Source organism: Ornithorhynchus anatinus, chromosome 14 (genome assembly GCF_004115215.2).
Source record: "Ornithorhynchus anatinus isolate Pmale09 chromosome 14, mOrnAna1.pri.v4, whole genome shotgun sequence".
Lineage (NCBI taxonomy): Eukaryota > Metazoa > Chordata > Mammalia > Monotremata > Ornithorhynchidae > Ornithorhynchus > Ornithorhynchus anatinus.
Window position 1 is genome coordinate 26,830,610 of NC_041741.1, and position 13,254 is coordinate 26,843,863.

Below are 13,254 nucleotides of genomic sequence, written 5' to 3' on the forward strand. Positions count from 1 at the left end.
CCTCCCTCTTCCTGCCCCTTCTTCAACTCCCCCATCTTTCCCAGCAGGAAAAGAGGACATCCAAGAGGAGATCTCCTGTCTCCTCTCAAAATCCACCCCCTCCACCTGCACATCAGACCCCATCCATTCTCACCTTAGCAAACCACTTGCCCCTGTCCCTTCTTCTCTCCCTTCCACCATCTTCAGGTGTTCACTCTCCAAAGACTTTTTACCCACTGCTTTCACACATTTTATAATGATGATAATAATGATTCTGGTATTTGTAAAGCACTTCTGTGTTCCAGGCTCTGGACTAAGTGCTAGGGTGGCTACAAGCAAATCAGGTTGGACAGAGTCCCCGTCCCTGTGGGGCTCACATTCTCAATCCCCATTTTAGAGATGAGGAAACTGAGGCACAGAGAAGCGAAGCGACTTGGTCACACAGCAGACAAGTGATGGATCAGAATTAGAACCCACAACCTTCTGACTCCCAAGCCCGTGCTCTATCCCCTACGTCATGCTGCTTCCCATATTAGCTTACATTTGACTTATATATCTCTTTTACCAATTTAGAAAAATCTAATGCAGAAGAATTTTCAGAAGTAGTGATTAAACCACCATCTCCTCTACAGGCATTTCTAGCCTGGGAGAGCAATTGCAAATTCTCTCCCAATTCTCTCTTTTGCCGTTTCACACTTAACTATTTGATTGAGGGAGCTACCTTTTGATTGAGGAAGGCAACCATTTGCTTGAAGGAGGTGTCTTTCTTCAAACAAACTCCTTTTCTCAAGCAAATGTCTCCCCTCTCCTAAAACAAGCCTCCCTCTCTCGACCCCATGGCTCCCACTAATTATCATCTCTTCTCCCTCCTACCATTCCTCTCCAAACTCCTTGAGCAATTCTTCTGTACCCACCGCGTCCACTTCCTCTCCTCCAATTCTCTCCTTCGCCCCCTCCAATTTGGCTTGCATCCCCTTCACTCTATAAAAGCTGCTCTCTCAAAGGTCACCAGTGATTTCCGTCTTGCCAAATCCAGTGGCTTCTACTTCATCCCGTTCCTCCTCGACCTCTCATTTGACTTCGGTAATGTCAACCTCCACCCTTTCTTGTCCTCTCCTGGTTCTTCTCCTGTCTCTCTGGCTGCTCATTCTCTGTCTCTTTGGCGGGCTCCTCCTCTGCCTCCCACCCCCTAACTTTGGGAGTCCCCCAAGGTTCAGTTCTGGGTCCCCTTCTATTTGCCATCTACATCCACTCCCTTGGAGAATTCATTCACTCCCATGGCTTCAACCATCCCCTCTGTGTGGATGATTCCCAAATCTACATGTCCAGCCTTGTCTCTTTCCTTCTCTGCAGTCTCACATTTCCGCCTGCCATCAAGACCTCTCTACTTGGATGGCCCACCGACACCTCCAACTTAACGTGTCCCAAACTGAACTCCTCATCTTCACGCTCAAATTCCATCCTCGCCCTGACTTTCTCGTCACTGTAGATAGCACCACCGTCCTTCCTGTCTAACACGCCAGGAACCCTGGCGTTATGCTCGACTCATCTCTCCTGTTGGTTCAACATTCACAACGTTGCTAAAACCCATCCTTTCCACTCCATCCAAACTGCCGCCCAGCTAATGCACTCACTTATCCTATCTTGCCTTGATTACATTATCAGACTCCTTGATGACCTCCCTGCCTCCTGTCTCTCCCTGCTCCGGTTTATATTTCACTCTGCTGCCTATTTCATTCTTCTGTAAAAAAAATTCAGTCTGTGTTTGCCCACTCCTTCTGGGGTTGCCCATTCACCTCTGTATCAAACAGAAACTCCATACCATCCGCTTTAAAATTCCCAATCTCCTTACACCCTTCTACCTTGCCTCTCTGCTCTCCTACTACAACCCAGCCTACGCACTTTGCTCCTCTAATGCCATTCTGTTTTGCTTTGTTGTCTGTCTCCCCCGTTTAGACTGTGAGCCCGTTATTGGGCAGGGATTGTCTCTATCTGTTTGCCGAATTGTACAGTCCAAGCACTTAGCACATAGTAAACGCTCAATAAATACTATTGAATGAATGAAGAGAAGAGGAGATAGAGACAAAGGCGAAAGTATGAGTGGAAGAGGGGACGAATGTGAGAAAGTGGGATTTGCTAGGCAAAATCATTTTTCTTTTCTGAAGCGTCAGATGGAACCGGAGTTGAATCCGTTTCAGAGTATCCAGCGGGTTTACCTAGCTTTGACATATGAATTCGTACTTTCCGACCAACATGTCCAAAGCCTCTCTTGGGTCTAAGCCACGATGGGGAATTCCCCACCCTGTCCCTGGAGAGAAATTCTGGACGTGGAGGGAGGAGGGGTGGGAAGATTGGGAAAGACGAAATGTCCAAATGCCAGGAAGGACCCGGGAGGGGTTATCCCCGGTGCTATAGATTGTGAACAGTGAGGTTCTAGATCACTAGTCAGTCTCCTAGCATCGATTCTATGTGAAAGGCAAGTCACTTAACTTCTCTGTGTCTCGGTTACCTCATCTGCAAAATGGGGATTGAGTCTGTGAACCCCACGTGGGACAGCCTGATTCCCTTGTGTCTACCCCAGCGCTTAGAACGGTGCTCTGCACATAGTAAGCACTTAACAAATACCAACATTATCATTATTAATATCAACATAGCTCTGCTGGATGGAAATCTGAGGAGAATGAAAGTGACAGGGACAGGAGCCCCAAAGAAGCTGCTGCAAGGAGTGCTGAAATTGAGAAACTGAAAGCGAAGAGGGCAGAGGCAGCATTTTAAGGGCAGGGTGAAACAAAGGGTCAGATATTGCTGCATCCCAGCTATAAACTGGTAGTCAATTACTAAAGATAGCCCAGCTCATTGCCAACAGGAAGAGAGTAGCTCTCTTTCTCATGGAAAGGAAGACAAGGATGCAAATGAGTAAACAGCACTGAGCATAGAGAAGCAGCATGGCTCAGTGGAACCAACACGGGCTTGGGAGTCAGAGGTCACAGGTTCCAATCCCAGCTCTGCCACTTAGCTGTGTGACCGTGGGCAAGTCACTTCACTTCTCTGTGCCTCAGTTCCCTCATCTGGAAAATGGGGATTAAGACTGTGAGCCTCACGTGGGACAACCTGATTACCCTGTATCTACCCCAGCGCTTAGAACAGTGCTCTGCACATAGTAAGCGCTTAACAAATGCCAAATTATTATTATTATGATAAACATTAAGTACAAGACAACGATTTATAACCTCGTTTGCATGCCCGATAGGTCAAGTACTGAGGATCTCATATTCTCCTTTTCAGCCGCACACTCACTACTAGGTGAGCTTCAACAGCAGTAGTGTCTTCTGTGAATATTAATAATTATTAATAAGGGAGCAGCGTGGCCTAGTGGAAAGAGCACAGGCCTAGGAGTCAGACGACCTGGGTTCTAAACCCAGGTCCACCATATCCCTCCTGTGTAATTTGGGCGAGTCACTTAACCTCTCTGTCTCAGTTACCTCATTTATAAAATGGGGATTCGATTCCCGTTCCCCCTCCTATTTAGGCTGTGAGTGCTGTGTGGAGCAGGGACTGCCTCTGACTAGATTATCTTGTATCTTCCCCAGCGCTTAGATCAGTGCTTAACACGTAGCAAGCACTTAATTTTTTTATTATTGTTGTTACTATCGTTGTTATTATTATGTGGGAAATCCCTGTGTAATGCTGTGGAATGAAGCAGTTCAGGTCAGGCTGTTCCTGTGCCAGCATATCATGGATCTATCGCAGTTCTAATGGTAACATTTGTTAAACATTTACTGTGTGCCAACCACTGGGGAAGATACGATCTAAACCTGTTGGGCACAGTCCTTGTCCCAAATGGGAGAGAGAGGGAGCGTGGGTTTTTAATCTCCATGTTACCAATGGAGAAACGGAGGCATTGAGAAGTTAAGTTGACTTTCCCAAGATCACACAACAGGCAAACCTGCTGTGGGTAGGGATCGTCTCTCTGTCGCTGTACTGTACTTTCCAAGCACTTAGTACTGTGCTCTGTGCATAGTAGACACTCAGTAAATTCGACTGAATAAATAAATGAATGAAGTCGCGGAGTCAGGATTAGAACCCAGGTCCTCTGACTCAACAGGCCTGTGCTCTTTCCACCAGGATATGTGCTTATACGATTGAATGAATGAACCTGTGATTCTATTCATCTCTTCTGATGCTACTAATGCCCCTCTATTTGTTTTATGTTGCTGTCCGCCTCTTCCTTTTAGCCTGTGGGCCCGTCGTTGGGCAGGGGCTGTATGTTTCTGAACTGTATATTCGAAGTACAGAGCTGTGCACATAGCAGGCGTTCAATAAATACTAGTGAATGAATGAACCTATGATTCCATTTATTTTGCGGCTACTTCATTCAGTCACATTTATTGAACGCTTACTGTGTGCAGAGCACTGTTCTAAGTGCTTGGAAGAGTACAGTAGATCAATAAGCTCACACATTCCCCATCCTTTATAAATGATGGGGCCTGTCAGTACAACCCATGTCATCTGGCCTCACTCCGCATTTCTGGCACCTTAAAACCAGACCCTTTTTGTGACACGTCAGGGTGCAGAGTCCGAAGAGCAGCTCCCAAGTGTTACGTGATCTTCCCGAGTCGCAGGTGACATTTACTGTTTGATCCCATCTGCCTTTGGGTATTCTCTCCATGCGATGAGAATCAGAGAAAGACAAAGAACAAGATCTATTCTTGGAAGTTGCAGAAGCACAGATGGAAACACATTTTCATCCTTCAGTGGTAAACGTTTGGGATTTGTTTTCACAGGAAGTGGTGCTGGCCAAAAAATATCAATAGATTTAAGGAGGATTTGAATAAATGAATCTATGAGATGAAAAGCAGAAGGGTCCAGTGGATAGAGGATAGGCCTGGGAGTTGGAAGGACCTAGGTTCTAATCCTGGCTCCCCCACTTGTCTGCTGGGTTAGCTTGGGCAAGTCACTTCTCTGTGCCTCAGTTACCTCTTCTGTAAAATGGGGATTAAGACTGTGAGACCCATGTGGGACTGGACTGTGTCCAAACTCATTAGCTTGTATCTACCCCAGTGCTTAGTGGCGGTTCCTGGCACACAATAAGTGCTTGACAAATACCATTAAAAAAGGGGTGAGCAGGCTATAATGTGTTCAAAGAAAGAAAAGTAAGGGATGTTTGAAGGTGATTTATCATGATGGGAGATGGCTGTCAAGGAGAGCAACCATTACACGTTTCCCCCGAGCATCCTTTGCTGACACTGATCAATCCATCATAGTTATTGAGTGCTTTCTGTGTGCACAGCACTGTACTAAGCACTTGGGAAAGTACAATGTGACAGATTAGGCAGACGTATTCCCTTCCCGCAAAGAGTTTATAATCTAGAGGGGTAGACAGACAATAAAATAAATTTATGGAGATATACACAGGTGCTGTGGGGCTGAGGGTGGGGTGAATAAAGGCTACAAATCCAAGTGCCAGGGTAGCGCAGAAGGGAGAGGAGTAAGGGAAATGAGGGCTTAGTCGGGGAGGGCCTTGGGGAGAACATGAGGTTTTAATAAAACTTTGAAGGTGGGGAGAGTGGTGGACTATTATATATGAAGAGGAAAGGAGTCCAGGCTAGAGGCAGGATGAGAGAGAGATGTTGGCGGCAAGATACATGGGATGGCATCATCAGAAATAGAATACTATGCCAAATGGACCGTTGGTCTGACTCAATTCATGCATGTGGTGGTTTTTATATTATGTTCTTACATTAACGCTTGATCTCTTCCTCTCTTCCAATCCTCCTACCTAATCTGTTGCCAAATTTTGTAGGTTCTTCTTCCATATTTCCAATCCCACCCCAGCTTGATTACTGCAGCAGCCTCCCAGTTGGTCTCCCTACCTCTGGTTGATTCTTCACTCTGGTACTCGGATCATTTTTTTTCCAAAATGTCCCAAAGCGATCATCTCCCCACTCTTCAAAAACTCCCCAGTCCTCTCTACATCAAGTAGATATTCCTCCCTGTTGACTTTAAGGAACTCAACCGGCAATCTTCCTTCTATTTTTCTACTCTTCTCTCTCCCACTGCACATCAGTTCATAATTTCCATTCCCTACTCACTGCGCTTCATTCTGGTGTCCTCCCATCTCAGACCTCCCCCTTCCCCGTGTGGGGAATTCCTGCTCCCTGCGTATCGAACTCCATCCTAACCAACGGAGTTCTTCTCTATATCCAGCAGACCCTAGTTCAAGTCATTTTAAAAGCCCTTCTGAGATCAAGCTCCTCCATGAGAAACAGCATGGCTAAGTGGATAATGCACAGGCCTGGGAGTCAGAAAGTCATGGGTTCTAATGCCGGTTCTGCCCCTTATCTACCGTGTGACCTTGGGCAAGTCACTTAACTTCTCTGGGCCTCAGTTCCCTCATCCGTAAAAGGATTAAGACTGTGAGCCCCATGTGGGACTGGGACTGTGTCCAACCTGAATAACCTGTATCTACCCCAGAGTTTAGAACAGTGCTTGGAATATAGTAAGTGCTTAACAAGTACCATAATTATATGAGGCCCTCCCTGAAGAATCTTGTATCACCTGAGTTCTCACCTCAGTGATTCTGAGCCATCTAGGGACTGTTACCACAGCCTTTCCCACTACCCCACTGAAGTACTTAGGAACATATCTTATATACTCTATTACTCCCTAAGTGCTTTTGTTTCACATCAAGGATAATTGAAAGTGTTGCCCCATTAACTGTTGTTATGAAACAAGTCTGAGCTTCTTAGAGGGCAGGAGGGACAGGCATTTTACCCCCGATTTTCCATTCAAAAGCAGAACTTCTGAACAGTTCTTATGCAGCCAGCAGCATCATGATCTAGTGGAAAGAGAACAGGCCTTAGAGTCAGAGGACCTGGGTTCTCATACCTGGGAAGCAGCCTGGCTCAGTGGAGAGAGCCTTTGCTTCGGAGCCGGAGGTCATGGGTTCGACTCCCGGCTCTGCCCCTTGTCAGCTGTGTGACTCTGGGCAAGTCACTTCACTTCTCTGTGCCTCAGTTACCTCATCTGCAAAATGGGGATTAACTGTGAGCCTCACGTGGGACAACCTGATTACCCTGTATCTCCCCCAGCGCTTAGAACAGTGCTCTGCACATAGTAAGCGCTTAACAAATACCAACATTATTATTATTATACTGACTCCACCCCTTGTCAGCTATGTGACCTTGGGAAAGTCATTTAACTCCTTTGGGCCTCAGCTTCATTCGTAAAATGGGAATTAAATACCCGTTCTCCTTCTCCCTTACCCAGTGCAAGCCTGATTATCTTGCATCTATGCCAGCTTATAATGTAGTGCTTGGCACATAGTAAGAGCTTAACAAATACTACATTTATCATCGTCATTTGAAGAGGAACCATTATGCCTTCAACAGTTTTTTTCTCTAGGCCAGAACTTTATAAAGCTAGGAAAGAGGAGAAGGCCAATCTCGAGCCTTTTTTACATCTATGGGGGCTCATTACCTGAATCTTATACCAAATGGAGTGCAGGGAAAGAGACTTGAACTAAGTGACAAATCTTAAAACCTAAAAACCAAAGTGAATTTTACAGATAGCAGCAGAACATATTACCTTCCTTGAACTTTACCGGTAATATCTATTTAAATGAATCAAAAGCTATTAAGAAATAAATGGAAGAGTCAGGGTCTAATGGACTCTGCAGACTTCTCTTCCTGTACTTGATAACTATTTTGACCTCAGTGATTGGGTTATCCGGCTACATCTCTCTGATTGCTCTGATTCGATATTGCAGAAATGTGAACAGAGTTTAATATTAGCATAGTCTCAGACTGCACCTAAATGTGGATTGGTTTATTCATTTGGTACCGGATATCTTAAGGTTCATGTTTAGAGCTGGACTAAGGAAGAACAGCTTTGGTAGTTAAAGTTCTATAGTGATTCTACCTTTTCCATTAAAACTAGCACCATCGGTTTTTATTGTCTTACCATAAATCGACTGACAGCTCAATCAATAATATTTATTGTGCTCCCACTGTGTGCAGAGTTCTGTACTAGGCGCTTGGGAGAGGGCAATAGAATTTGTAGACAGGTTTCCTGGCCTCACAAAGCTAAAATATTTTACCGACAGTGGGAAGAAGGAAAAGGGATATGTGCAGAAGTTATTGCAGATGAAGAAACTGAGGCACAGAGAAGTTAAATGGCTTACCTAAGGCCATGCAACATGCAAGTGGCAGAGTCAGGATTAGAGCCCAGATTTTCCGACTACCAGTTGTGTGCTTTTTTCACTAGCCACCCACTTCTCCCTGGACCTCCTGGTGCTTCTGTTTAGCCTGGAGTAAAACCAAGGTTCTCAGGAACCCCAACCCTACCACATTCCTGTTGATGCCCCAAAGAGAGTCTGCCAGTTCTTGGAAACAGAAAAATTACCGCCGGACAAACTTCCTCTGTTCAGCCTCCCAAGTGACACTGAGTACGGTTGTTGCGGATCAGGTGACCATTCATCCAGCTGTATACCAGACGATCCATTTTTCAGCCGTTCTGGTCACCATCTGCTAATACGCTAGATGCCTTTATATCTGGTGTTTTTATTATAAGCACCACCCTCTTTTCGGAGAAACACCATGGCATCATGGGCCTGGGAGTCAGAAGGACCTAGGTTCCGGCTTCACCGCTTGTCTGCCCTGTGACCTTAGGAGTCACTTCAACTTTCTTTGCCTCAGTTCCCTCATCTGTAAAATGAGATTACGACTGTGAGTCCCATGCGAGAGACGGAATAGCGTTCAACCTGATTATCTTGTATCTACCACAGCGCATAGAACAGTGCTTGACACTTCATAAACACTTTAACAAATACTATTATTATGATTTCAGTTATTAGTATCTGGACTCCTGTCGCAAAGACCCAGGGCCAGAGTGATGTCTACGTTCTCTGGGACTAGGAGGGAACTCAAAGGCTCTGGACCAAGGTGAAGGGGGAGGTTTCAGGCAACCCCTGAGAAGCAGCATGGTCTAGTGGAAAGAGCACAGGCCTGGAAATCAGAGGACCTGGGTTCTAATCCCATTCTTCCACTTGTCGGCTATGTGACCTTAGGAAAGTCATTTATCCTCTCTGGGCCTCAGTTACCTCATCTGTAAAATGGGGATTTAGACTGTGAGTTCCATGTGGAACATATACTGTGTCTAACCTGATTAGCTTGCATTTACGCCAGTGCTTAGTGCAGGGCCTGGCACACGCTTAACAAATACCATTTCAAAAAAGAAAAACGAAAAGCAAAACAAAAAACCCTGAGAAAAGTTATTTGTCCAGGCAGAATTGGGGAAACTTCTGAAAAATGTTCTGATCAATCAATTGTATTTACTGAACATTTACTGTATGAAGAGCACTGTACTAAGAGTTTGGGAGAGGACAATATAACCTGAATGATAACACCAATGCATGCCATGTCCCTCCTCTTAACATATTCAATTTTCCATAATTCCTAGTGTCCCCTCTCGACGAGGCCATCAAAAACCACACCAACTGGGGACATGCACGGGGACAGATAAGCAGAGGTAAAAGTTATGATTCCCTGACCATACTAAGCAAGAGCGGTGTGACCTACCCAATGCTTAAGCCCTCCATGCCCCGGAGGAGCAGCAGGGTGTAGCGGATGGAGCACGGGCCTGGAGTCAGAAGGTCATGGGTTCTCATCCCAACTCTGCCACTTGTTTGCAGTGAGACCTTGGGTAGGTCGGTTCACTTCTCTGTGCCTTAGTTACCCCATTTGTAAAATGGGGATTGAGACTGTGAGGCCCATGTGGGACAGTGACTGCGTCCAACCTGATTTGCTTGTAACCACCCCAGCGCTTAGTACAGTGTCTGGTTCACATTAAGTGCTTAACAAATACCACAATTATTATTGTTATCTGAAATCTTTTTTTTTTCATCTCCCTCCCAACTCCTTTCAGGGAAATTATAAATCTCAATGATAGCAGAAACATACACCACCTGAAAAGGATTTGAAACAAACTCAAGAAAAACTAGGGTGTGAGCTCACTGTGGGCAAGGAATGTGTCTGTTTGTTGTTATATTATGCTAATTAATACTATTATACTAAATGATATAATAATATAATATATTATATATATTTAACAAAAAGGGTCTGGTGTTAAGGTGCCAGAAATGCAGAGTGAGACCAGATGACATGGGTTGTACTGACAGGCCACACTTGTCATTTATAGAGTACAGGGAATGTGTCAGCTTATTGATCTACTGTACTCTCCCAAGCTCCTAGAACAGTGCTCTGCACACAGTAAGTGCTCAATAAATGCGATTTAATGAGTGAACTTGGGGAAAATTAAAATGAATGAAAAGTTCCACATCTTTATGAACCTACCACACCATTAACCGAAAGCAGCTGGTCCCCTCTCTTCAGGCCGCCGTGTCTTTCCGCCACTCCTCCCGGGATGATGCGAGAAATGTAAATTGGGGAGTTCTGTTCCTTTCCTCCCATCACGTTGAAGCCGAGGCCTTCGTCCGTCTTCGGCAGTTCCACCACCCTAGGGTGGGAGTGACCTTCGCTGGCTGCAAAGGCCGCCACCGTTGCCTGGAAGAAAAGACAGTGATTCGGCAATGGGTGCGAGAGTAGGCGCATCTAGCGCAGTCGGCGGCATGGGAACATGCGAGTGACAACCCATCACTCTTTCAAATTTTATTGCTTTACCTGCAAAAAAAGAAAACAAACACACTTGTTCTGTTTTGTTACTAAGGGACCTTATGCCGGTGAACTGAAATTCGGTTTAGGTAGGTACCTTTGCTTAATGCAAGACGTGATCACCACTGTAGCAGATTCATTCCCTTTCTAAATAAGGATGATTAATTTCCAGAAAAAATGCCAAAGTAATGGGCTCGGACACTCAGGTTTTGGATGACTTTATATGAGATTTGGTGATAAAACTACATAAATCTGGCATTTTTATACTATTTCTTGCTTCTTTTTTTTTTTCCTTTAGACTGCTTTGGTCCTGGAGTGTGCTGGATATAATAATAATAATTACAGTATTTGTTAAGTGCTTACTATGTGCCAAGCACTGTTCTAAGTAATGGGGTAGAAACAAGGTAATCAGGTTATCGCATGTGGGGCTCACAGTCTTAATCCCCATTTTACAGATGAGGTAACTGAGGCACAGAGGAGTTAAGCGGCTTGGCCAAGATCACATAGCAGACAAGTGGCGGAGCCGGCATTAGAACCAGCATCCTCTGACTCCCAGGCCTGTGCACTTTCCACTAAGCCGTACTGCTTGATCAACTTCTCAGGGCTCAGTACTGCGCTTGGCACATGGTAAGTTCTTAACAAATACCAAACGGTCATTATTATTTACCTTTCAGCATTTTAACCAAGTAACTTGGATTTATAAAGAGAGCAAGGCCTGTTAACTCATAACTGTATTTGAGTAAATACATTGTTTTATGCTTATTTACAAAGGTCTTTACAAATGTAATACATTTAGGAATATTCTCATCACGACATTTATTGAGTGCTCACTATGTGCAGAACAGTGTACTAAGCGCTTGGGAGAGTATAATACGACAGAGTGGGCAGACACCTTCCCTTCCCAAAATGAGCTTACTATAGTCTAGTCTACAGTCTAAAATATAATCTTTATAATTTTTCAGCTTGACCAATGAACATGGCAAGATTATTTCCTCCTCAGAAAATTAATGCAAAACTAAGCAAGGCAAGAGAAGGAAAGTTTGTTTCAAAAAATAAAATTATCCATGTACTTGGTCACCACTAAGAAACAACTGATCACTCCCTTGATCAAATGACTAGAGTGTAAACTATGGGAAAATATTAACTACCACTTTGTTATATTACCGGTTTCTAGTAATATGAACTGCAGTGTAGCATTATGTTCCCACCTACGGTTAATAATGCCAGCGAGTAAATGATGAAAATAATGGCTCATTCTCAGCTACGTGCATTTGCTCATGCAAACCTTGTCATCATGCATAGATTAAATGGCCCTCATGGATGCACTAAAAATGCAATACAGACAGCCCAGAAACAACCAGGAAATGTTGAACTATTGCAACACTGCTCTATTATCCTGCTCTTCTATGTGAATAAGAAATGAGAATGGAGAAACACGATCCAATTCTCTTAGAACACTACCCACCCTTAATTATATCAAGGAGAAAGCATTTTTTAGCTGAACATCACCGGTTAAATCATGAACTATGAGGAGGATAACCTAAATCCGGTAGCGTGAACCTTCCCAGATCTACAGTGTTGACCGAACGTTTGAGCACAAAAATAGGGGAGAGTGAAAATTATAATGAAAGGCGACTAAAAGTTGACTCCCCGTCAAAGAGAATGAAATGTAGAGAAGAAATTGGAGGTGAAAGAGTTATGTTTTCACTGTCTTATTACTTTCAATTTATCCGACGTAATCATTTCCGAAATATGAGAATACATACCTTTGAGAGAATATTTTGGACTTTCAAAAATGCTTTATTTTATTGATGCATTTACTTTGTAAACATTATTTTCCAGAACATCTGATGATCGTTTACATTCCTTTACACTCTCTAGCTCTCAGGTTCAGATACAAACAAGGAACTTGGCTGTAGGCTGATAAAAAGCAACCAGTTCTCTTTTCTATTAGATGACACGGGCGCTCCTCTGGCTGAGTGTCACATTCTGTAACCATGAAACATACTACATGGCTGGATAATCAGAAAATCGTATCAATGCATGAAGCATGAGAAATCTACATATCTAATCTTAATATCTGAGACTTTTGCAGAGGAATACAATGAGTGAATAGACCCTCTTGTATCTAGAATAGTAGAAGAAAACCATGTAGTATTTCATACCATGAACCAGTAGATTTGCTTGAGCCAAACTGACTTTCAGTGAATTCAAGAATATCATTCTCTTTTCTTAAGCTACAGAAGCAGCAGAAATGTTGAATTTTCCATTATGATTTTTTTACCTGGGAAGTAGTACTGGTTCTAGACTCTGGGCTGCCACTGATGTCTAAATTTTCTTACAGTGAACACACGAGAATACCTGAAACACACACGCGCACAATCAATTACTAAACCACTGGGGTAGAGTATATTTTTAAAGTTGCACAAATCTTACCTTTGCAGTGGCCCTGGCATGGAATTCGGGACAGCCATTAACTGCAATGGTTTCATGCATATATTGATACACCTAAAAAATTCATGAAGACAAAAAAAATTATGAAAACATTACGCTTTATTTTTTCATCTTATCGTCGTCGAGAGAACAGATTTCTACACAGACATAA

The 13,254-nt window shown here is 43.8% G+C and overlaps 1 protein-coding gene across 1 annotated transcript in view; it reads right to left on the reverse strand.

The window, feature by feature from the left end:
• LIN7A (lin-7 homolog A, crumbs cell polarity complex component) overlaps positions 1–13,254 on the reverse strand; it is a 68,323-nt gene that overhangs the window by 20,373 nt on the left and 34,696 nt on the right. The window contains exons 3-4 of the mRNA XM_029078535.2: positions 13,086–13,157; positions 10,332–10,541 (exon numbers count right to left, since the gene is read on the reverse strand). Of these exons, the coding sequence (XP_028934368.1) occupies positions 10,332–10,541; positions 13,086–13,157 (282 nt within the window). The remainder of the gene's footprint in view (positions 1–10,331; positions 10,542–13,085; positions 13,158–13,254) is intronic.